The following is a 25,375-nucleotide window of genomic DNA, read 5'->3' on the forward strand; positions in this document are numbered from 1 at the left end:
AGTTGATATAATATGTCCATATTTCTTATACTCATAATATAATTTTTTAGTAAGGAGATTATCATTTGTAAATTTTTTTATTGTTTATATTTTTAAAATTTTAAATATTTTAAAATTATTTTTTATGAATGGATATAAATATTTTTTTTCTTTTTTATCCGATCTATCAGTGGTACACAATCTGGTAATAAACATGATTCCAATCGTACATTAGCGTCATGTAGCACATCCACTTCATTTGAGTCACCCGTGCGGACAACACGCGGAGCTCTTACAGAATTAGCTACCATATTGCAATAGTGGTAAAAGCTAGCGAAATACAGCGACCGAGCGGAAACCGGTACACGCTACGGTTGGGTCCGATAAGCTGGAACAGAATGTTGCGTCGCCACGATGTTATTATAAGCTGCCAAATGCTCTGTGGCGTCGGCCCGACTCAAAGATGAGGGAGGATCAGAGGAAGCGGAGCCCCCACGACATCGACGAGCGCGAGTTCCGACGCCTTCTCGACCTCCTTCCCGTCGTCCTGATCTCGAAACCACCGCGTAATCTTCTTCTATTTGATGTCTGATTTCGATTGCGTTCTTGAATTATTGAATGATGTCCTTTCTTTCTTCCGTGGGTTTTTCGACATGTTCCACCTGTGAAATCATTGATTTCTTCGCTTCGATATAGTATTTGTTCCCCGATCATATTTCCTTTTTTTCCTCCTTGTTTGTTCTATATCTCGATTTAAATTTTACGTTACCTTAGGTTTTATTTTAGATGAATTTAGGGTGACTCTGTTTCCTTATGGCTGTTCTCTGGGCATTGGGTGATGTATGGTGTCTTTGATGCGGTGATGATTTGTAGTTAGCTCACCAGCCAGGTCTAGTGGCATGAAAGACATGTAATTATAATGTGCAAGATTGATGGATAGGGCGAACATTTGAGTTGATCTGGGACTTTCTGGAGATAAAGGCAATAATCAAATGTTCTTTGTACAATTTTGGAGCAACAATTGGAATGATAATGTTATACTCAATGATGGTTGTCAAATGATTCAAGAATTGCAGATATACTCAAGACAAAGCCATTACTATTCCTTCTTCTAATTTGTACATAAATGATTGGTGCACAAGAGTTGTTGTAGGAGCCTAAATTGGAACAGGCTTGCACTGGTTTGTGAATTTGGCACTAGGAAAATTGCTTTCGGAATATGCGGGGAGAAAAAAGAACTTTCTACTTCAAATCTCTAGAATCTGGGCAAGGCCTCCTCGCTCGTTTCGGTTGAAATCTGAGGAATCTTGTGATTTTATCTGGTTACTTGTCGATTTGTTGCAGGAGTCCCTGTACATGGCACATTAGTTCTTAGTGAGTTGCTAGAAACATGGAATGTTGCATGTTAGAGAGGTTCGGTAATATTTGTTTCATGTATTAGAGTTCTGCAACTAAAAATATTAGCTTATCCTCTATAGAAGTGAAATATTTGAGCACATAAATATGATGTTGAGAAATTTTTTACTCTGAGGTTTAGCTACAAAGCCAATGTGCATTTGCCAATAACATGGGAATGAATGGTTCACTGGCATCCAGATCATTAGCTTATCCAAAGCGATCAGACTCTGAAGTATATATATTTTTTAGTCAGAATTCACTGTTCCAGGTATATTGAGACTACTGTGGAAGTGACCTATCAAAGTTGTAAATCCCAAAATTCCAAATGTTGGGATTACATATGACCTGGGTGGTCATTTCCTTACCACATCTTGTCATCCTGGTATGATTCTGCACAAAAGTTCATCAATATTTATCCTCAACTATATGGATTTGCCACGAAGTTGTAATCTTCTGAAGACCAGTATGATTTTGGTAGTTGTTGTGTCTAATACCAATAATGCTTGGATTCGGAGAACACAATGTAGGAGTCAATCCATTTTTTAGGCCTTGATCCACTCGAATGAAGAAATCATCTACAGGGTGTCAAGTGCTGGTTTGGGTAGTGCAGCAATCTTGAATCGTTCATGGGCTTTGTTTGGAGGACACTTCTGTCGTAAAAAGCCTGATCCCAAAACATGTTTGCACGTCTCAGTGGACCTGCTTGGCTTGCCATAGGGTGGAGCTTGTCACAGCCAATAAGCAACCTAACGTAGGAAACCAGAACAAAATCTTGTCTTTTGGTGACACTAATCTTTGCACAGCATCAGAAACAAATTATAAGATGTGTGATTACTGATTAAATAGGGGCAATTGAGTTTACCATGCGCAAAAGATATGTGTTAAAGCAACATGACAGAAAATACCTTGTCATTATTTGATCTTTATTGGTACAATCATTGTTCAACAAATTGTATGTTGAGTTCCATCAGATCTTATCTAAGAGCAGACATTTTCTTAAGGTTTTCCAGCAGTAAGTGCTATCTCGAGTCAGATGTTTCCGAGAGATGCACATGCTTCTAGTACTTGGATCATATATATATATTATGGATGCTTGTCGTAGGTCATTTATGGTGTAGCAGTCTAGCAGTAGAGATGACTCGAGTTCAGTGATAACCCGTTTCAACCAAGCAAACAACAGAGACAACAAAGTAATTTACGAAAACCAAGCCCAGACTTGGGCAGAAAGTTTGGCATCTCTCTTTCTCTCTCATTCTTATATATATATATATATATAGCTCGCGGCTGGGCAGCTCTCCCCAGGACAAAAAAAAAAGGCTCTGAATTCAGAATCCAAAGAAGCTTCCAACAACAAAACTGTCATATTTAATTATAACTGGCACCATCACCCATGCAGTTTGACTCTCAATGCGACCTTGACCAAAAGGGTAACATGTTTGCAGACTTCAAGGTATCCCACAAGCCAAAACATGGAAACACCACCACCCATACCCGTATATTAATTTCCTTGTGTCCAAGGGTTTGTAGTTTCCATCCTCACCAAGCTTCCTTTTCGCTTGTCCTCTACAAGAGTCAGACAGGAGCAGCATGAGCGTAGTTTAGGAGGATGGGTTTAAGGAAGGACATCATCTTCTCTTTAATCCTGTTGATGTTGCTGCAGTTGGTGACCTGTAGCTCATATGCCGATCGCTTCAATAGGTCCAGGAGACTGAGAGGTGGGTTTGGCTTCGCTAACTCGAGTCATGTTCAACACAATGCAAGCTTCGGAGGAGAGACACAGAAAGGAGCAGATGGAGCTGTTGATGATGAGAAGAGGATGGTGTACACAGGACCCAATCCTCTGCACAACAAATAGAAAAATGGTCACAGCTTTTTCTTTCTTTTCTCTAAACTTTGTTGTTCATGTTAATTTTTTCCCTTTCCTTTTTGTAGTATCTGCAGTGATGTTAGACTGGTAATTCAACCGTTGTTTGTGATGTAGATGCAAGTATTTCATGATTCTTAATCTGCCTCAATAGAATGACACAGAAACATATATCTGCAAATACGATATTTTTTATCTGATGTCGGAATGATGTGCGTCCCCAAAGATTTTTTTTTTTCTTCTTTCAAATCTTCAGCTTTGGTTTCTTTTGATACAAAGTTCCTACTTAAGGAGACAAGACAGCAGAAGGGAACGCAGTGCTAGTTAAACCTTCAAGTTTCTTGATAATATTGGGTGCTATATTAGCTCCACGCTCTGTTCGTATTGTGTTCATGTCAACTATAACACAGTGGAAGCACAGTCCCTTCTATCTTCAGTTGTTGTTTAAACTGTTCTAAGCTTTTCTTCTTCTTCTTCTTCTTGTGCCGGAGTAAAAGGCAAGACACCATTTCCCCCTTTGTTTTTCCGCTTTTGCTTTATTGTAACCCTGCCCTATATACATCTATACTGCAGGTAAATGTTTGAGATCACAGTTAGATTATTGGCAGCCAAGTGAGCGTCATTACTGCTGACCGAAATGGTTAAAGTTGATGGAGATCGTCTCAGTCACACACATGATGAGATTCAACCATATGATCGGTAGAGTTGATCTCAACCTGTCCCCCCTTGCCGTGGTTATTGTCCTTTTTATATCTGCGCCGGTTCTCTTCTCTATTACCCTGATGTGAGGACATAGTGTATTATCACAGCAGAGGGATCATCTACAGATTAACAGCTTCTAGTTTCTTGCAGAGAAGACATGAAATCTGCCTGCCCCCGAGAAGCGATCTTAAATCGGGAAGAAGCTTTGGGCATTAGTTTCGGAAAACATTATTCTGTGACAAACGTAATTTGCACAAGAGACAGGTAGAAGAGCCCACAGGTACTTGTGACCAGTCGGTACGTGATTACATGCTCAAGCAGACGATGGATGGCAGAGAAAGGGCATCCAAAAGGCTGCTTTACGGTTCCATCCTGTAAGGTCAGGGTGATGCCTCCAACACAGTAGATGAGACAGTTTTGAAAAGGAGGGAGGCAATTAAAATACTGTCTTTGGCGATGCATGGCTGAGGGTGGAGACATGTAGATGAGGCAGGGAGTGAGTACCCTTGGTAGGATGTACAACCTACTAAGAGCACAATAAATGCGCTCAGCGGAGGCTACCGAGAAGCGAGAGCTGCTCCGGACACAGAAAACAATCCCCAAGAAAATCTATACTTGTTAACAGATCTGACAAGTCTCGTCATAGTGAATACTTCAAAAGTCTGCCTTTCTTGTAACAGTTTCTGCTCGACATTTATTGCTCTCTCTGTCTCTGTACATCTCTCTGTCTCTACAGATATCTCCTCCTTCGGAGACAAAACACCGGAGATTAGAACATACATGTCCTCTATTTATGGTTCCCCCAACTATGCTTGTGAGTGTGGAAGTAAAGTCTTGTCCTTTTGTGTGGTCACATTGTCAACGCTTAATTTGGTATTGGTTTATAATCCTCTCTCTGTGTTCTCCTCTTCCAAGCTTGCATATGACTGCCCCCAGGGATCTGCATCGACCAATGTGGGTGGGGATCAGAGTTGTAAAGATCCCCTATTTTTTTTTTTACTCTTCACATCTTTTTAATATAAGAAGAAAATTAATTCAATGCTCGAGATCATATTATAAAACAAAAGAAAAAAGGCTGGGCCAACTCTTATGAAATTAATTAATTCAATCAGCTGCAATCATGAAGATTCAGGCGTTTTGCATCTTAATAATCAATTAAATTTTGCAAAAAAGAAAAATTGACTTCTTAAAAATAACTAATCAGTTCTTGAATTAAAGATGAATTATTATAGATATTGAGTATTTTATTATTTAATTTATAAAATCTAGGATGGATTACATGTGGATGAGTCCAAAAAATCAAATAGTTTGCTTAATGCAACAAAATAAAGTGTCGAAAGATTTAAGCCCTTCTTGTATATATACTTTTAAAACATAACATAAACATCCAATATTAAAAAAAAATACTTCTAATTTAGCAATAGATGTAGTATTTGCAAACGCATAATCGAAATCAATTGAAGAAAATTCCAAAGTCTAAATGATAATCCTTCAAAATAGTTTTTATATTTCTATAGATATTATCAAAAACTCTAAACGTAATAAATCTTTTTTCATAATCTAATTACTATCTATCCAATGATATGTGATTTTCACATTGGAGTGCATTTGCTAATGGATTATTACTTTAAATATTATAACAAGAAATAGATGCGAATAACCTTTTCTTTTCATTTTAATAAGAGGGAAGAGGGAAGAGGGAAGAGGGAAGAGGGAGAGGACTCCCAAAGGACAAAATTAATTAATTAATTTCGTCGATAATCAATCTGTTTGCATAGTCAAGGAAATAAAAATTCTATAATGATTTTTTTTCTTGCTCAGGAGATGAATAAAAAATAAAGCACAAATCTAATAGGAGATTCTTAATTTTGTAAAAAGAGAAAATATATATATATATATATATATATATATATATATATATATATATATATATATATATATATAACTGATGATTACAGAAAATCCAAACGAGGAGCGACCGAGAGAGTGAAAAACGTAGCGGGGAACGACTCTGGAAAAGCCCAAATGCAGTTCTTGGAATTCACCCAACATCATCGACCGATATTATTGCTATAAATCCCCGCATCCGTTCTTTCTCCTTGAAACCCTCTTCTTTCTTTCGTTGTTGTGCTTCTGCAATGCAATGCTGTGGTTACCGCCCGATCCGAAGAAGGAGTCTCTGATTCTCGGTCGCTTCGCCATCGATGAACACAACAAGAAGGAGGTATAAGTTATTTTATTATTTGGAAATTATGTTCTTTTTCCCTTGTTATCTATCATCCAGCTACAAAATTATCGGTTTCTGATCGTTCGATCAAATGTTTGTTTGTTGAGCTTTGATTTTTCGGTTCTGCCTCGTCCGATTGGTCGTTCTGGGTTTTAATCTGCTTACGCAATTTTCGCTTGCACCATTTGTAATAAGTTGCCTTTTCTATAAGTACTTTTTATAAAAAAAATATACTATTTGTTGTTGTCTTTGATGCCATCGATCGGGAGTTGGCATGACTTAGTCTTGACCCAAAAGCGTGAAGTCGTCTGAGTGGCCCTCACGATAGTCTAGTGGAGCGATGTTACGAAGGTGAGGTGACCGAGGTTGGTCTTCGGGCATCCATGGCTAATCCAAGGTAAGTTCTAATCTCCTCGAGGATCTTGTATAAGGGTCGATGTCAAGAGGGATTTTTCGATCCGACCCATCTAACACATAAGTTAGCTTTGTAGAATAATCGAGGTAAGAAGGTTTTCTATGTAAGAAGTCCGACCCCCAAGAAGGCGCCAGAAGTTGGCTTTTATACATAGGTGAACGTGAGGACCATTTGTGACTGACACAACGTCCTCCTCTTGTCATTTGCTCACATGGACGATTGACCCGAATGGCCCCCTACGACTTGTTATCAAGGGAGAATTGATCTCATCGACCACTCGAGGAGCATTGCCCTCGGTGGTCGATAGGATCAGTTCGAATGGCTTCTTGTGGATGGTTATTCACCAGAGTCGACAAGGACTTGACAAGTTGTTACTTCTCCCATATTGGCTGAGTGGAGATATGATCTAACCTTCGTTCTCCGTATCAACTGTTATGTGACAGTCAGTTGACGAGTTATGATTAGCGTCAGAATATTCTTTATCATTATTTATTTCTACTATTATAGATAATCTCTTACTATTTATACTCTTAAAAAATAATAACATTATTTTATTATTTATAACTCATGTATTATCGATTTGGATATCTTCCGTTCTCTCTCAACCTCTTCTGTATGAGTTAATCGTGTCCAAAATTATTGCCCATGGATGCAATCGGTGTAGTGGTGGTTGATCTCACGTAAAACATCTTGTGTTATAGAGTTCGATCGATCTTCTACCTCGCAGAATGCGCTTCTGGAGTTCTCTCGTGTGGTAGAGATGAAAGATGAGTTTGCCCACCTTACACGTCATATTTCTTGGTCAAACCATTGTAAGAATGGCTCCATATAATCTAGTATGGACCTGGGTAGCGTACAGTTCCTGTAGACGATCTGGAGGTCAAAGAAGCAGCAAACACCGTCATGCGGTTGCTCCAGTCGTTCACTAGCACAATATAATATACTCTTGTAAACTGATGGAGATCCTTCATCCGAGAGCAGAGGTTAGGCTTCTCGTCGTCTGTGATATCGTGCTACTATATATTATGAATCGTGTTTCAGTTGTTCTTGTCGACGTAGGGTTTTCGATTCACAGGTGATCGAAGAAGAAACTGCGAACATTAGCTTCGCCATTAACGTAAGGCGTGGAATCGAGTACAGGTTTGCGATGCACAAATTACTCGACGGTGCTTCTTATGTGTATTGGATGGAGTGGCCTCATCGGCACTAGTGGTATTTTCTTCAACTAATACAAAGTAAATGCCATCCGTATGTGTGTTTGTAAAGCATGCAGATTTACTGGGACTTGAACCTAATGAATAATGTGTGAAATAAACCATTCAGAAGCCGAGTGATGACAAAAAGACAAAATCATCAGTAAAATTTCCCCGACAAAATCCAATAAATAAGATCCATATCTCATTGCTCTCAACTTTTGAACCTAATGCTACGGCTAACACTGGTGTTGATTCCAGTGGCTTCTCCACCGTATGGGCCAGTTGGCTTTCTGATGTCACGTACTTGGCCTTTTCGCCGTATAAGTTGCTTTTGGTGTTTTTGCTGCAACAGCAAACATAGCATTTAGTCTAAACTTTGATATAACTTTCAGCCTAATCGGATAGATCAATCATCTCAAAACGGAAAAAGATTACCCTGTATTTCTTTCGTGGATTTTTTAGAAGCTTCTTTCGGGGGCGAGTTAGTCCTCTATTCTTCTCCATCTGGTCCACAGATTGATTGTAAGTCATAAAGATGTTAAATTATCCCACATAAAATCCATGTTTCTATAAGAGCGGGTAGAACTGACCTGATATGTGATCTGCCTCTTACCGTCAGTTTCAGCTTCCACAAAAGATGGAACAGCTAGGGTTCTGTAACATAACAGAGGGCTCAAATGAGATATTCGTCAGCCAATTCATAAACACTGTAATGAGAAGCCCATTTCTTGCTTACCCTGAATATTTTTCTGATTTAGCCCTGAGCTTTTCAACCCTTTGCCTTTTCACCTCTTTATAGAATTCATCTTCCGATTCTCCCGTTTCATCAATATCTTGATCCTTGACATCCATGGACCTGCTTCCAAGACCTCCATCTTCATCTTCCATCAGATCACTGTCATCTACAGCCCCTGCCCTTGCAAGAACTCGTAGTTCATGTCTTCGCCGCCTTTCACCAATATCATCTCTTTTTGGCAAGTCATCGTCACCGGATACGATCTACGTAAACAATAAGTTCAAAATTATGTTACTAATAATGATCCCAAGTGCTTTCCATGAAGAATGAAACTCACAGGTAGCAACAAGTAATGATTCCACAAATAAAATATTAAGGACCACAAGAAACGAATGAGAGTAATAAGAGTACGCAATACGGACACACTTATCGTATCGAAAGCAGAACATATATATCTATGCTAGTACTGCTACATATGTAATTACTAACTGATTTTTGCACAATACTTTATCTTTTTTTAATACATTTGTGATGTTTTTTGCATTGGAAATTAGTTTGGAAACTGCACTACTACAAATAAATGTTTCCATAAACCCATTATCCATTAGGATAGTTATGAAGCATATGATATTATGATAGTTGTAAACCTTATTAGAACATGAATCCCTTCATGGTAGTGCCTACAATGTGCATGTATCTATGTGGTTTGCACAAGCCCTAGCCATGCCATGCCTTTGATACATGAATAAACAATCAACAACGTTTCTAGATAATGAACCACAAGAACTGGGAAAATATGAAAGCAAATTCTACACTACACAACTGTATCTTTTTTGAGTAATGTTGCACGTAAAACTCAGCAAAATCTGTCACTCAACATATCAGATATCAGTATGCAGAACAAGTTGGACAGATCAATAATGATTTTGAAGATGTTCCAGTTGTGATCTAAGACAGGCATACCTTGGACTTGTTTGCTTTAGTTCCAACAAGCTGAGACAGTTTTCGTGACTCTGACAAACTTTCAAGATTCTTGACTGCTGTGTGTTTAATTTCATCATCAAAATCATCCAATGTCTCAAGCTGTCTGTTAAAAGTTTAAAGGTTCTTCAGATTAACCAAAATGTAAGGTAGATCTAATCTAACCAATTTAGAAAAAGCAAGCCTTTTGATGCTTGAATAGTGAAACAAAGCCACACAGAAATACCCATTAACTGCCTTCCGAACATCCTTTGGTTTTGTTAAATTGTAAATGCCTTTCTTCTTCAACTTTGCTTCTAGGTTTTCTCTCACTTTCAGCATTTCCAAGCTTTGTAGGCCCATTTGAACATCCTGGTTCATCATTTAACACTCTTAGTACACTATCAAAATGCAATACCTAGATGACAACTATCAGAATTTAAGCATGTAAAAGTCGTTCAGAAGAACCTCTTTTTTCTGACTGGCACTTGCATTATCAGCATCCTGTGATGATTTGCTTTTTTCAAAGTCCTGTATAATTATTTATAATGAGTGATTAATTGAATATTGCATAACAAAAGATAGATGTGTTGTTTTGACAAATATAATGGTACTTTAATAGGTTTTGGTTGTTGGCCTGTTGTGACAGGTTTGACTTCAAGTGGAACATTTCCTCTTGTCAGCACATTTTTCAAGCTATTTATTGCCATATCCTCAAGCTGTGGATGAAGATTCACATCAATCTGCTTCATCTGCTAAAAAGACAGGTATCACAAGTAAATACATAAATTATTTAAAGAGCCAACCTAGAACAAGAAAAAAATCAGAGAAGGAAGAAAAAATAAATAGCGAGAAGAAGGGTAAAAGCTAAAAAAAGAGAAGTGGTTCATTTGTCCATATTTTACCAAGGTAGAAACAGACCTTTTCCAACAAGTTCTTGATCTCCACTAGTCGAGCTATTACTGGATGATCTCGAACAGGATGTCCCTCCGACTTGAGAAGAAGATAAAAACTTATTGACTGGCAATAAGTCAACAACAAAACTTGTTTCACCTCCAAAAAGTGCATTCCTACCCTACCTCTCTCAGTTGTTTCTCCAACCTGTAAAAGAGACATTCACCATAGTCGAACAATCATAGAACAGGTCTAGTTTTGTCGAAGGAAATACAAGTCATAAAGTCCTTAGTAACAAAAACAAGACAAATAAAACTGAAACCTTAAATCATTTAAAGATTTTAAAAAGGAGCCACAAGATATATAAGATTAAATTTCATCCAGAAGAAAGTAAGAAGAAGCTTGATCAATCCATTATATGACGCAAAGATCATTGTACTGCATCCCACTATGCTTATATCGTGCTCCCTGCTAATGTCTTGAAGAATAATCACTGATTGTGCAAGAATAACCACCAATTCTTTAAAGAAATCCCAGCACCACCATAACAATGATTGTAGGAAAACTAAGTCAGAAACCTGATCATGAACAATGGCAAGAGGTTAAGGGCACAGTTGAATGGTACAAAATGCATTGCTGAACTGTAGCAACTTTCAGTGGGATCAGCTCATGTCAGTTTAGTAAGATGTTAAAAAACCCTAGTTTGAATATTATCATCTGCACTCAAAGAGATAAATAAATCTAGCCATCGGAGAAAGGAGAGGAAGCTACTAGGAGGAGCGGTAGCATGGTTAAGTTTTCAAATTAGCAAGGTTCCAGTAACATAGTGCATTTGACCACTTGATCTGGTCAAGGCATCAAACAATGGTCACTGTTAACATAGCTGTTCTTATTAGTGGTCAGCGTCAACGATACACTTGAAAGTTGTCCGCAAAAGAATGATCTCTCTGATCATGCTGATTAAGTGCTCACCTTGTGTACAATTGGTTTTACTTCTCGAACTTGGTCTAGAGCATCATTTAATTCTGCAAGCAAGCCGACTAATTCAGGAGCAGAACTGCAAAAAGAAATTATGGAACTTAAAACATATAGAAAAATATATATAATATCACAATATTATGCTCATAAACAGCAGTATAAGCAATAGCATGTATCTACCAATAAGCCTGCAACACTTTAACTGTAACAAATTCTGTGGCTGAAGTGCAAATTAAAATTTTATATTTCTTATAGCTGTCGATAATCTGGTTCCATAGATCCCCTCTTTTCTCTCCTCAAAAGCTACAGTTGAATAAGGTGGCAAACAAAATGTTATTCTGCTACTTGCCAGAAAATAAAGAAAATGCAGCTTGCACATGGTGCCAAATAACTGTTTAAGCAGCACTACTGTACACCCAACAATGTCCTTTTAGTCTGAAAGGATAGGCCCACGGTATAAAGCTCTTACCAATGCAGGTCGACGCATATTTACTAAACTACACATAATAATGAGAGGGAACAATCCAACACAAAAAGATATTATCACAATATCACCATAGTAGTCTAGCGGACACTACATTCACTTGAAACATGTGCATCCAATTGAGAGCTGTTTTGTCTTGAATTATTTGCATGCACGCACATAAAAAAAGGAATACAATGTCAAACATGCTTCCAATACCAGATTATCACCGAACTTGTCTTATTGCAACCAAACTTGGCCCTAAGATCAAGTCAAGTGCATCTAGCTATAAGACGGGAACTTATGCACATATCAATTATCCAATAACCATAAATTTTCATTTAATTACACTAAAGTTACATTAAAATATTAAAAAAATTGATTTGATAATAATGAACCTAAATCAATTCTAATCCGACCTAACATGACCCTCATCAAAACTTACAATCACATTTTCAATTTAACAGACAATTTAGCTAAAGGGTGTATGCTTTTGATCCAAAAAGTAGAATCAGAAGTCTTTTCACCTTTTTAATTTTAGAACATGACTTGGTTTAAAATTTTGATAATAGTTATCAATGAATGATAATAGTTATCAATGTGGACTGGTATTCAAAGGTCTGATGCTGACTGGTACTCGAACTGAGCAATTTAATAAAGTCAAATCTGAAACTAAACTTATCACCTAATAGGTTAACCATATCAGGCACACAGGATGGTAATCTGACCGGTACCAAGTTGCACCATTGATGGTCCCATTTTTATATTCTAACATTTTTAAAAGTTGTAGACAATGAGAAATACTTGTGTTGTCTTTTTTCTCTCTCTCCCTCTCCTTGCCGACTCTTCTTCTCCTCTACAACCACCTCTTCTCTCTCTCTCTCTCTCTCTCTGCTGGTCAGATATTTACTGATCAGCAACACATACCAACACTAGGTACACTGTATGGTACCAATGTCACACTGATCTGGCCACCAACAAATATGAATATTCAACCAAAATTTTAATCCTTGTGATATGAACTCAATCTTGATACGTTGAAGCCCAATATCCGGAATTAAACCTCTATCATCTACATGGATTCACAATTATAAACATAGGTTTTCTATTCTATTTTGAAGAAATACAATCTCATTTTTTGTCCTCTTATATCACCTCTTCCTTCTCTTTAGTGCAGCCCTAGCTGCAATAAATGTTGCTTCTTTTGGTCAAACGAGAATCATTTTAAGGACATTGTCTTGAAATGTAAATTAGCATGATGGCAGCACTGCCACCAAACTATAATGAAACTGAAGAGCCATACTCAATTTTTCTGATAAAATATTAGACATGAATCAGTAACATGCATCATCATATGTGCTCTAGAAGTACATAAACCATATTGAAGAGTTGTATATGAGATTGATCATTGTTTCATGCAAACAGCAATGATTTTCAAATTTTCCAAGAGCCAATTAGACAAGATTCACAAGTTTAGATGCAAAGTTAGGATGAGTACCTATATACAACATCCATCTGCTCCTCCTTTGACAAATCAGTAAAATCTTTCTTAATTTCCTCATAATTTTGATACGAATTGTCATCATCTACAGCAGATCTTCTTCCCATGGCTGTCTTCCCAACTAAAGCATCCTGCTAAGTGAAGCATTGCTTTTATAAGATACATTTGAGTATAAAAATTAGGAAAAAACACCTACCCAAATTTAGCATTTTGAAATATTCACTCTAAATTGTTGTACTCTGTGGGAAATTACTGTATAATAGAAATTTGTCTGATTAAACAGATTAACTACTTGATGTTAGTAATTATCAATCTAGTCAATACTTTCAAATACTAGGCATTTAAGTTTCTATATGTAGAAAGAAATGACTTACAAAGCAAAAGATGTAGAATCAGTACCTGATGCATGTCATTCTGCCTATCAGAATCACTTTCATCTTGTTCATTATTTTCGAGGCCAAAGTCTTCCATTGAAAGGGTTTTTGCCTTCTCTCTCTGAATCTTCAGTACCTCAGCCTCCTCCTCCATGGGAAGGTCTTCATCACTTGATTGGAGCTTGCCATATCATATAAATGGATTAAGCCATCAGAAATCCTGCAAGCTTCTTACTTGGAAGAAATATGAAACAACGGACAAGATTCACTACCTCATAGTCAACATTGTCAGCATTGTAATACAAACTCTTCCTTCTACCCCATATAGCCTTTCTTTCTTCTTCCTCTTCTTCATGATCATCCATCTCATCATCATCTCCTCCGAATTTCTGTCGAAGATACTTTGCCTGTCTTGCAACTGAATAGGATAAAATGAAATGAACATAACTTAGTCGTCAATGTAAACACTAAATAACATATACAAAAGGGTAGTAGGCCTCAAAAACTATATCCTCAAGCACATAGTTCTTTCAATGGAAACAAATATCTTCGTATTAAGCATCACAATACTACTAAAAAAGAATGATGGTTATGATTTATTGACTGCAATAGAAATAATATAAAGAAAGTAGTCTAATTATCATGGGTGCTGAGTAACACAACTATTAACCATCCATGGCAACTTGAAGCTCTAAATCAACCTGCTTGGTCTTTCAACTACTATTGGTGCTTTGCTGCACAACTCATCCATAGCTCCTCTTCAGTTGCAACACCCCAAATGTTAATCCCAAAATTATTCTCAAGAATCTCCAATTGGGCAGTGAAGTTAGTGTTCAGATTGAGTCAGGCCACTTTCATTTGTTATCAATGTGTCAAAACAAGGCCAAAATAACACAACTAAATGAACTTTAACTATGACCTTCCCTTACAAATTAGAACATCTATTAATTATCAAATGGTGAGTTGAGTGTAGCATAAAATACCTCCAAGACAACAATATATTCAGTAAGAGTTTTCAGTCACCTTTCAAGAAGCTTAACTGAGGCCTTCTTAGGTTTACAACAATACTAACCCTGCATACAAATTATAAATCTTGTTTCAGGCAATTGGACAGCACTTGTTTCCTAATGAAAGGGGTGGTGATGAAACCACCTGTATCAATATGGAACAAATTTTCTTCTCATGCCTGCTTGTTTTTATCAAATTCAGGCCAGCTCCGCCGTGTCAATCCACATGAACATATCAGACTGAAATTAAACCCTTTTAGTTATTTGAAAGTAAATTCCCCAACTTTCCTATCTTTTAACCCCTTTTTCTCTTGTTGGCTGTCAATGCTGCACCACAAGAGAGAATCAGACACATGATTAGCATCTGACAGCATCAATTGACTGCTCAAGGATGAGAAGTCACCCAAAGAACAAATCCTGGACGAAACCACCTCAAAGGCAACATGTGCACCTTTTTGAAGGGAGTTACTGATTAGGTCTTGGACATTTTCCCTCACAAGGTATTGTCACTGGTACCTGTGAGGCATGCAATTATGTTAAGATTTAAGCTTCTCCCCTTATTTGCTATTGGCAACATATGTATCATATAATGTCAGCGCATCACTCACCAACATTACAAGCTGCACCAGACACCAGCTAGAATAGAAGGTGCTGAAAGCTCTTACAGAGGAAAAGTTATCACTCAACTTATATGATCTAGTCTATGTGGTGTGGAACTATCTGCTGCTGAGATATACAGGCATGAATAAATTGACTTATCATTTATATTTCTTTTTAATTCAACAGCAATAACACAAGAGGCCAAGCATCATAGTCTTATATAAAACCATTCACCAAATCATATATGAACTTATCTGCTCCTCCAAAATTTCATGATCCTCATCTTCATCAAATAAATCTTATGCCCATTACTGGATAATGATACATCATCCAGTCCCCAAACACTATACATTGGAAAACTCTTATGCCCATTACTATCGTTAGTTACTAGTTTCAAGACAGTTTTTTAAGCCTCACTGAATTTCTTAATACATATTGAACACATAATGCAGGTTCAGTGGAAAACATGTAATACAAGTTTTTAAATACATCCAAAATATTTACCTAAATCAATTGCCTTCCTATAGATAAATAGCTTTGATTGTCATGTTAGCATACCAATATCATGGTACATGTTGTGCACAGTGCTATCCTTGGCAAAATTGTCTAGAGGAAAGGATGTGTCAATATTTCATTAATGGCACAATAGCCCCCACCCAAATGTGCCACATCATGTTTGATACTGGTCAAAAAATTTTCACACTCACCACTATGAATCATGTTAGATACAAATCCAACATGTCTCCCATTCAAAGCTTGATCACTTCAAAAACAATTTCTGTACATATGACACAAAGTGAGAAGTTGACTTTATCTTTTGGTTTCTAAGCCTTCTGATCAGCCCCTCTTATAACATTGCACATTCTCAGATTTTTAGAACATGTGTACTAAATGTATTACAACTATCTTTTTCCTATAAATCAAAATGCTCTTTGTGTGTCCCCTTGCCCCAATGAACATGCACATGAGTTTGGCTTCATTTGGCAGTTCCTCCACCAGTCACTTAGTTTAATCAATATTTTACCTTTTTTTTCATGTTCCTCAGACCAACTTTAGTGATCATGAAACAGCTAACACTGTTGCCAGCAAGTGCTTAATTTAAATTTTCCATATGACCCATGTCAACAACTTTGTACAGTCAAAGCTGTCATCTGGTTCCAAGCCAACTAGCGCCAGGTAGCATTTTCTGTAAGGGCATGTCTGCACACCACAGAATGGGATATATGTTGTACCAGTATCATGGTATGAGATCCAAAATTCTTTTAAAATGGAAACCATGAATATTAAATTATGTCTTTAAACACATTTTCAATGCCATCTTAGCTCTATAGAATATTTCCCATCACTAGTAATAATCTCAACATTATGCCCTGCATCACTAAAGCACAAATTATCTTTCTTCAGCAGTAAAGCAAGAAAAAAATAAGATTATAAAAAATCACAGTGATGTACAGCAAAGAATAGATGTTTCATCTTAAAAAACAAAACCAGTCCATGTATACAATCCCTATACTATGCATATAACTAAGTCCAAATTAGAGTTTTAAATCTATGCCTAAAAGAATATGTAAGTTTTGTATATAGAATAAGGCTTCTTTTTTTTGAAGAAGAAAATCACACTTACTTTTTGCAGCAAAGCCCTTGTCTTTGATGTTATCATTAATTCCATCAGATTCCTCACCATCATCATCACTTCTGGAATTATCACTATCATCCTCATCAATACCCTATACACCACTGAAAGAATAAGTACCAGAAGAAAGTATGGTCTTAAATCAACCATAAGAAATAGATAAAATAAAACCAGATTAACATAATTATTAATACTAACAAAAGTTGACACACTTGTTAACAAGAAATGTTACTGTATGTAAATCTGAAGTTCAAAAAACTGGGCCCTCGATGTTAAACGAGCATTATGACTTGCAAGAAAATCAGCATTATGACTGTCAAAATGTATTTCTCACCTCAAAGTCAAAAACAGGCTCAATCAAATCTTCATCCTCAGATTCACCTGTCACATACATATGCAAAATGAAATTTACAACACTAGAAACTATAGAATCCGAAAATATTTTTTGTTGGAAACAAGTCACCGCAATCATCTCCAATCTCACCATTAACATCGAGAGGCACAACATCCCGCTGCTTATGAACTGCACGTTTGAATTATTGAGATTATTAAAGACATCATAGGAGATGGGTAAAAAGAGCAAGAGTGTAGGGCCAAGTATCTGTTTTGTACAAGCGTCAATTTCATCATCGATGTCATCCTCTCTAAAAGCATTGTTTGTAGAATGATTCTTGGCTGAGCTTCTCACAGCTTTCCTTGGACTCTTGGTTCCTTTTCCCATCATTCAAAATGCCTGAGTAAAAAACCATGATTCAGAATTTAAATGAATCAAACAAACTTGAGTGTTCGACGACTTCTTATTCATCCTCAAGATAAAATGTGGTTTCAAAGATGTACTAAAGCGATATGCAAAGATGATTCTAAAGCATGGGTACCAGCCCCATGCAGTCTGTGGCAAGGCCAGTACAGGTTAGATCTATATCGGCTTACCGACAGAATAAATCTGTACATACTACAGTAACAAAAGGGGGGAGAAGGAGAGGAAGAGGTGGAGGAAGAGAAAGAGAAGGATGGAGAAGGAGAAGAAGAGGAGGCGACGACAACAGAGGAGGAGATCAAGGAAGAAGATGAGGAGGAGCAGGAGTGCTGCTTGGTAGTGTTGTCAAAGGGGCGGTAAAAGGCATCAAGGTTCCAAAACACCAAAAGCACTCGCCTGATATAATAATCGATAAAATAAAATTAGACATAATATGAATTCCATATCATTTCAAAATTCAAATTATCACCACTAAAACAACGAATTACTTTCATCTAACCATCTACAAAAAATTAAAAACATTAAAGTAGCAAACCGTCCTAATCTAACAACAAAATAACAAAACAAAAGAAGATTAACAATGCAAAATTCTAGCAGTCATAAATACAGTAATTAACACAGTTCATAAACTATTATTCGCAAGCAATTACCAATTATAAACAAAAAATTAACACAATTTTGCAAGGGAGGGGACTGAGGATAGGAGCAGGTCGGCTGAGAATAGGGGAAGGCAGGGGAGGGAGGCCGATAGCAGGCGAAGGCAAGGATGCAGGCTGAGGGGCTAGAGAGGCGGCTATCAGTGAGTCGGAGAGGGCCGTCAAAAGAAAGGGAGAGGCAGCCACGAGAGAGAGAGAGAGAGGGAGGGCTACCCCGAATCCTGCTATCAGCCTCCCTATCACCGGGGGAGGGAGTGCGGACTCCTATCACGGGGGAGAGGGATAGAGAAAGCCAGCGAGTAGAAAGAGGGAAAGGGCGTTGAGAGCGAGGAGAGGGAGGAGGGGGGGGGGGGGGCTGTTGCAGCCGCCGGAGAGAGGGGGAGAGGGAGAGAGGAGGTACCGGGGGAACGCGCCGCGCTGCACTCGCCGCTGGGAGAATCGTTCAGGTCGCCGGCCGACTTGCACCGTACCACGGTTGGAGAGTCGGGGATGCCTATAGGGTTTCCAGCACGAGGGAGAAGAAGCGGTGCGGAGGGTTTTCGGTTTGGTATTAAACAACTTCCTGGTTAAATCCAGCCAGTGTTCAACTCAGGCGTGATCACATCGGGTGCCGTGCATGGGCCTCCCAGGCCCAGGCCTAGGCCCCACTAGGCCCAGGCCCAGGCGTCGGCCCAGGCAAAACATATGCCCAAATTCTCACTTGGGTCCCTCCTCTTCCTGAAGGTGGTCATGTTCCATAATGAATCAACAAACATATGCCCAAATTCATATTTATGCTTAAACCAGAACCTGTAAGTATTTACATCCAAGAAGATCTCAGAAAAGAAAATATTTGATAGCGTACAAAGCATATATGAAAGAGCATACTTCTGCATGGCAACCAGCATCAGCATAAGGCAAGTGGTTGTGTTACTTAGGACTCCATGGAACCAAGATGGAACCAGAAAAACTTGCTGGTATCCAAGCGTTGCATGAAATCTGAGACCCCAACACCAAACAGTTGAGCAAACATTGGCATTTTGATCGGTAGTCCAAAAGAATTTTGGTTGCGACAGCTACAGAAATGCTGCTATGTAACACCAAAAGTGAGAAGTTCAAAATGTAATTTACATTGAGCTGCGTGTGTTCGACGTTACATTATGTAATCTGCTGAGCCATGAATTAGCTCTGCTTTGCCAACAGCCAAATAAAAAAGATCACGATGTGTACTGCATTGCATCATTTTTCAGCTACATGCCTCCTAGTTCATGTCTTCTGATTCCGAGCCACATGCACCACCCATAGACAGTGCAGGTAATAATTTTTGACACAACGAGTTCCAAGCAGCTGAGAGGCCTGGAGCAGAAAGGGTTAATGTCCTTGATTATGTTTTAGGGATCAAGGAGTGAGCACAGATGGACTAGGAATAAACTCTATTCCAAAATATCTGTTGGCCAAAGCTGTCTCCACTTAGAGATCTCATCCTTGCTCTGGAGTTTTCTGATCCCCCCATAAAATCCATCTGTTTCACTACCTTCTTCCCTGTGATCCTTCCGATTAATCAATGCGCGTCTCCACCTTGAGCCAGGCGTGTACTGGTTGAATTCCAAGACAACAGTATCTGAAAGTCATAGCAAATTATTAAACTTTACTGTTAGAAGATTTTAAGCAAAATCACAACCATTAGAAATTCAAGAGGAACTAATAGAGATGCAAGAATTTTGTTCATGGCACCAAGTCCACCCACGAAATGGTGGCTTAGCTTTTTGTTCAATTCATAAAGTTCTTTGTGTTATAGTTTGACGAGTGTGGGTATTTATGAACTCAACGGTTAGATGAGGTAGACAATACTGAAATTAACCCATAAAAGTGTTCAATTTTTATTTCTCAGTTACAGAGTTTTCTTTTGACATTGTTGATGCCAAACACCAATAGTTTTAGAGCATGGCTATGGATAAAGCATTTTGGTTGTCAGAGTTTTTAACATATTCACATTATATTAATGAAACAGAAAAGACAGTCTAACATATTAACGTAGATTAAGACTCAGAGATATCAGGCAGTCGCAAGATGCTTCTAACATATACATATTTTCACATTGTATTTATTGGAAGAGAATGTTATAAGAAACTGAATATGGATGTTCAGCTAAAAGAATCTCAAACCAGCCTAATCGAAGGGAGAAAGAACTGCAACATTAAGATCCATAATTTGTTAATCATGCTAAGGTGTTTCAGTGAAAACTTCTAAAATGAGATGTTAAGATTTGTGCAAAACTGATAAGAATCGCAGTCAGTTGTCCCATAGTTGTTGGCTGAAAATTCTACACAGCATGAGTGTGAAGTGTGTTAGTGAATTCTGAGATTGGATATGAATGTGTAAATCTATATTTGTTTGTGTGCTTTCTTTCAAAAGAAAAGAATGTATTCCACCATGTTCGAAAAGCAAATATAAAGATCAAATTTTTCATTAGAATAGAAACTTGCAAACCAACGTATGCAACTTTCAAGATTAGTTGATTAACCAACCGTTGATTGTATATTCTGGGAGAGACAATGATGGATCTACTGTTCTGTGATGCTGAAATAATTCATTGGCAGCCATAGCTGTTATCACTTAATTCTAAGAAGCTTAAGATCTCTCTCGACTCAACGACAAAATGAACTTACCACTAAGATGACAATGGCAGAAATGCTCACTTCCATCGCAAGATTCCAAGTGACCTATTACTCCATACCACCAGCCTGCAAAACATAAGAATTGTTTATTTTCTGCTTTTCTTACCTCAATTTTTCTACTGCACTTGATAACAACAAAAGATTTGATCTTCTGTATTTAATTGCAGACGGTATAAGAAATTTAGTTCACCACAATAGTTCATTGTCATCAACAGAAAAGGATAATAAATGTTTAGCAGTCACTGGAGAGGAAAAGAAATGGTTAAAGCACCCACCATACGGAAACTCCTTGTTTCTTCTCCACTGAATCTCAATATGATCACCAGGGCGTAAATCACTCAAGCAGTCTGAGATATGAAGTTCATGAGCAGGAGTACTGATAGGGGGTGCTCTTAGTCTATCCCATTGCACGCCCTCCTCTATGACTATAGCTCGTCGTCCATGTGGTGGGTACCTACAAGTCAGGTCAATAGATAGCAAGCTAAGTATGCATATATAAGCATCACGACATATCAAGCCAGGACAGTAAACTAATACACACTCCAGTCATGCACTTAATCTAGACTGCATAATTTCCTTTTTGAGAAACCTAAAAGAACAAAAATGTCGATGTTCAGCTCCTGCTAATACTTCCAATTTCAACACTTAATTTGAAGCATGCACTATGTGATTTTCACAGGAAATTACTACCGTAGTCTGTTAACGCAGTACAATTTATACAAAGGAGAACAGTCTAAGCATACAATTGAGGCTCATTTATTCATACCTTGCATGAAAAGTATCCGTGTGGCTATCATACCTAACTTCCGCATCATAGCACGATAACATAAACCCCACATGCCCATGCTGCAAAGAAGCATTATAACTCTTAGTAAACTAAGCTTCAAGAAAAAAAACTACAAATAATCAAGCACCAAAATCTTCGCATAAGACACCCAAGTAATGAGTGCATGGCAGGATGCATGATAAGTAATCTTGTTTCCAAGTACTAGCAACTTAACCATCATTATGTCACAAAAAACATCATAAGCTTTGGTTATGAAAAGGTTATGATAAATGACAGACATTCACAAACACTATATGAGGAAGCAAGCCATGATCAAAGGTATGAAATTTGCAAATCGAGATCATTTGTATCAAAGAATTTGTTCTGACCAATACCTCACGGTTGTAAATCTGAGATGGGAACCAGAATTTGCCACTCTCGAGTGACTGATACCAAGACATAACGGAGTCATCGGGCGAAGGGCTCTTCGGCTTGTAACTGCCGTCGATCCTAGACTTGAGCCAAGAAATAGGCCAGACACAAGAGAGCACCCCAATCCACTTCTTGCTTCTGTTGCTGCTGGTGATAGCAGCAGGCGAAGAATCCTTTGTCGAAGACAAGTACTGCTTCCACTCTCTGCGTGCCGCATGGCCTATCAATCTCCCCCATTTCTCTTTCATATGCTTCTCCCAGAGATGATCGCTCCTGCATCTCTCCCTCAGAGAGCTACAAACAGCTGCCATGTTAGACAATCCCGTCGGCGACAACTTCCCGAGGATGCACTCCAAGGTCAACTCCGGCAAATCCAAGACCGACATCTCCTCCGACTCCTCTACATTCTCCACCCTGTGGACGAATCGGTTCCTCGGAGACATCGTGGACGATCCGACACTAAATCTCAAGACGAATGAACCAGGAAAGACGTCAGCAGGGACCGCAGAGGAAGAGACTCGAAGAGGGGATGGACGGAGGGGAAGAAGTATACAAGGAAGAAATTTGTATCAAGAGGAAAAAAAGAAGCAAAGCAGAGATTTTTCAGGCGGTTGATTGGGTTCTCCACAGGAAAATCGAAGAATAATATGAAATTCCAAGTTGCTTCGAAAGCAATGGTTCGATAGCAATTCCTGCACCAGGAATGATCCTGATGCTGTGTGTAGTGCTGACGCGACGAAACCCACTCGAGTTGGGGTTCTTCCAATCGGCAACCCCAAGCAACAAGATAGGCTTTTGGAGGGTGACACCAGCCTCCTACTTTCGCAGCACCTTTCCTCGAATCAAGCCTCTAACGAAACAAAAATGGAAATCCAAGAGAGATTGAAGAAGACGAGAGATTGAAGAAGACAAGGGGTGCGCAGTCGGGGAATGGGCGAGATTAGGTGCAACCAACACCAGAACTGCAGACCTGACACAGACCCAACAAGGGCTCAAAAAGCAAGCTGCAGAATGGAGATCCGGAAGAGAGGGTTGGAGGAGAGGAAGATTGAGATGAACACGAAGTGGCAGGGGAAAGCCCTCCTCGGTTCATCAAAGACCTCCCGCCCCCAAATCTCTGTCTTTCTCTCTCTCCCCTTCCCTCGGAGAACCCAGGAAACAATGTTGAGGTAAGAGAGGGAGGTGAGGAGGAGAGATTAAAAGGACTCCAGGGATAAACTATAATTGGCTGAGAGGGAGTTTAGTAATCTTTTACTTTTCTTGGGCGGGGGAGGTTGCATCACAGCCTTGACGAGCCACCAACCATCACGCCCATCGTCCTCACAACCCACCATTATCGCCTCTTCTCCTGCAGCCACCAACAGCTCGTTGTGGTTGGTAGAAAAATACCTCACACAGTCACAACTGGTCACTGACACGACCCCAATCGAGTGCCGACAGTGTCATCATTCTTGGTAAGATTCCATCTTGCATTCATCATCATCAAGTCAGAAGATAACCTCAGGCGTGATAATGGTTAGATTACATGGTTTTTGTCTTCTATTCTGTCTCACACACCATGGCAAATATGTTGGTGTCAGATTGACTTTGAGACAGAAGCTCGTGTGAATCGGTCAAGGAATCATTGTTACCACCGGAATAGATATGTTTGTAATGGATAAGCTCGATCGAGAGGGTGGTGGAGGTTGTCAAATTCCATTGGGTTTTCTCGAAATCAATGGATGATTGGTAGGAAAAATTCCACATACGACATTGCAACATACTATTTATAAAGGTGGAAGTTGGAGTTCCTTGTAAGCTAGCTAGCTAGAGTTGATAGAGACAGCCAAAGTGGCTATGCTCCATATAAAGAATTCATTCTAGTTAAAGTAACTGGTTCTAAGACAAAGTAATACTACTTCTCAAAAGCATTATTAGTTTAGTAGTGGTAGCAAGATTTGACACATGGATTTGAGGCATGAGAATGATTGCAGATGTGGTCTGGGATGATCTCATCAAGATCTTATCTAATCCATCCCCAATCAAGGAGTCTTTGGTGTTAAAAGAAGGATGAGAATGATGGCATATGTGATTTAGTGAGGAAATATGCCAAGCAAAGAACCAAATGGATTTTGCATTTGATGCTACAAGTAGCATAGTGCCATGGAAACCAGAGGGGTTAAGTTGGAGGAGTTGTGATTGAGTAGATGCTGACAACACTAGAATCAAGAATATTTAATTGGAAGTAGACATATAATAGTGTCATAAAATCCTATTAGTACTGATATGATGCAAATCCAGAAAAAACAAACTTGTAGGATTTATGTTTGTACCATTTCAGAGTCTAATATGCCATAGTATATTGTTACTTGTGACTTAAGCAAGTAGGATTAGGGAGGATCCAACTTTCCCAATCAGTTTATTATTTTATCAACAAAATGAATTTAGTGGTGTCAAAGCTGGCATAAGGATAACAAGACTTGTTCCTTTGATTATTTATTCTCGTAGACGTAACTCTATAACAAACAATTACACAGTTTTATTTGATAAAATTATATTTATGAAGTTTATTAAATATTTTATGATAAATTTACTATTATAATATTTTTAATATTTATTTAAAAATAAAATATATTTTTATTTAAAATAAATAAAATAAATGTATGTATACGTATGCATGCATGTATGTTTGTAATCTTATAAAAAAAATGACACATGCCTAAATATATAATAAATAGAATATAATTTTAAAAAAGGAATAAAAAATCATCTTATAGAAAATATAAATCATGTTGGTTTCTAGCTGAATCATTTTGATAATTTTATAATTTCAGATAAAATCATATAATATTTCAAAAAATTTAAAAACTTACATTAACATTCCATAAGTATTGAGATGTTAATACTATCATGAGGTAACATCAGCATTTGAGCATTTTTAATATAATATTTAGAACACGGATTAAAACTTACTGTACATTTCAAATATGTACTCAAATACATATTTATTTATGTGATAAATAAATAGTATTCATGCATGCAACTGTGGATATATACATAAAAATTGGAGTTGGAGAGATGTTGATTAGGAAAAATTTGCATCATATTCATGTGTCTCGTTAATTCATCTCCCATTTTTCTCCTCTATCATCTGGTGATGGGTCCCAAGGCTTTACCTTTCTCAGCATAAAAGTGCATGGA

General features: G+C 38.1%; 2 protein-coding genes and 1 long non-coding RNA gene across 9 annotated transcripts; 1 reads left to right on the forward strand and 2 right to left on the reverse strand.

Moving 5' to 3' along the window:
- The first annotated feature begins 158 nt into the window (after nt 1–158).
- LOC135675994 (uncharacterized) lies at nt 159–4,796 on the forward strand. 4 transcript variants are annotated; one of them, XR_010514101.1, is made up of 4 exons: nt 333–545; nt 3,076–3,239; nt 3,815–3,940; nt 4,094–4,796. It is a non-coding gene; the product is annotated as an uncharacterized LOC135675994 (long non-coding RNA). The 4 variants fall into 4 exon arrangements; XR_010514099.1 differs by having other exon boundaries at nt 342–545; nt 3,815–4,796; XR_010514100.1 differs by lacking the exons at nt 3,815–3,940; nt 4,094–4,796 and having other exon boundaries at nt 159–545; nt 3,038–3,441.
- A 3,042-nt stretch (nt 4,797–7,838) lies between these two features.
- On the reverse strand, nt 7,839–19,047 carry LOC135675995 (protein THALLO-like). Of its 4 annotated transcripts, none has more exons than XM_065186714.1 (18): nt 18,741–19,047; nt 17,540–17,660; nt 17,412–17,450; nt 17,262–17,308; nt 16,919–17,021; nt 13,960–14,105; nt 13,713–13,868; nt 13,311–13,447; nt 11,344–11,428; nt 10,399–10,578; nt 10,092–10,232; nt 9,946–10,008; nt 9,725–9,849; nt 9,481–9,604; nt 8,518–8,780; nt 8,372–8,435; nt 8,217–8,285; nt 7,839–8,124 (listed from the first exon to the last, which is right to left on the reverse strand). In XM_065186714.1, exons 2-18 carry the CDS (start codon nt 17,649–17,651, stop codon nt 7,993–7,995), a joined length of 1,986 nt encoding a protein of 661 aa, XP_065042786.1. In that variant the 5' UTR covers nt 17,652–17,660; nt 18,741–19,047; the 3' UTR covers nt 7,839–7,992. The 4 variants fall into 4 exon arrangements, with proteins under 4 accessions (XP_065042786.1, XP_065042788.1, XP_065042787.1 ...); XM_065186716.1 differs by having other exon boundaries at nt 13,311–13,444; nt 18,741–18,995; XM_065186715.1 differs by having other exon boundaries at nt 10,092–10,229; nt 18,741–18,994.
- A 379-nt stretch (nt 19,048–19,426) lies between these two features.
- On the reverse strand, nt 19,427–23,527 carry LOC103987299 (F-box protein At2g32560). The gene is made up of 5 exons (XM_065186718.1): nt 22,159–23,527; nt 21,764–21,843; nt 21,273–21,451; nt 20,989–21,063; nt 19,427–19,940 (listed from the first exon to the last, which is right to left on the reverse strand). The coding sequence occupies exons 1-5, from the start codon at nt 22,636–22,638 to the stop codon at nt 19,753–19,755; spliced, it is 1,002 nt and encodes a 333-aa protein (XP_065042790.1). The 5' UTR covers nt 22,639–23,527; the 3' UTR covers nt 19,427–19,752.
- Nucleotides 23,528–25,375: the final 1,848 nt, after the last annotated feature.

The sequence above is a fragment of the Musa acuminata genome, chromosome BXJ1-6 (genome assembly GCF_036884655.1).
Source record: "Musa acuminata AAA Group cultivar baxijiao chromosome BXJ1-6, Cavendish_Baxijiao_AAA, whole genome shotgun sequence".
Classification (NCBI taxonomy): domain Eukaryota; kingdom Viridiplantae; phylum Streptophyta; class Magnoliopsida; order Zingiberales; family Musaceae; genus Musa; species Musa acuminata.

What these genes read in the sequence shown, in the direction of transcription:
- LOC135675995 (XM_065186714.1), bottom strand. Translation starts at nt 17,651, where the DNA reads ATGATGGGAAAAGGAACCAAGAGTCCAAGGAAAGCTGTGAGAAGCTCA. An exon ending in CGATGATGAAATTGACGCTT is followed by an intron (nt 17,451 to 17,539) that starts GTACAAAACAGA and finishes TCAAACGTGCAG; the next exon opens with TTCATAAGCAGCGGGATGTT. An exon ending in GTGCCAGTCAGAAAAAAGAG is followed by an intron (nt 9,850 to 9,945) that starts GTTCTTCTGAAC and finishes ATGATGAACCAG; the next exon opens with GATGTTCAAATGGGCCTACA.
- LOC103987299 (XM_065186718.1), bottom strand. Translation starts at nt 22,638, where the DNA reads ATGTCTCCGAGGAACCGATTCGTCCACAGGGTGGAGAATGTAGAGGAG. An exon ending in ACGGATACTTTTCATGCAAG is followed by an intron (nt 21,452 to 21,763) that starts GTATGAATAAAT and finishes CCTGACTTGTAG; the next exon opens with GTACCCACCACATGGACGAC. An exon ending in AAACAAGGAGTTTCCGTATG is followed by an intron (nt 21,064 to 21,272) that starts GTGGGTGCTTTA and finishes TATGTTTTGCAG; the next exon opens with GCTGGTGGTATGGAGTAATA.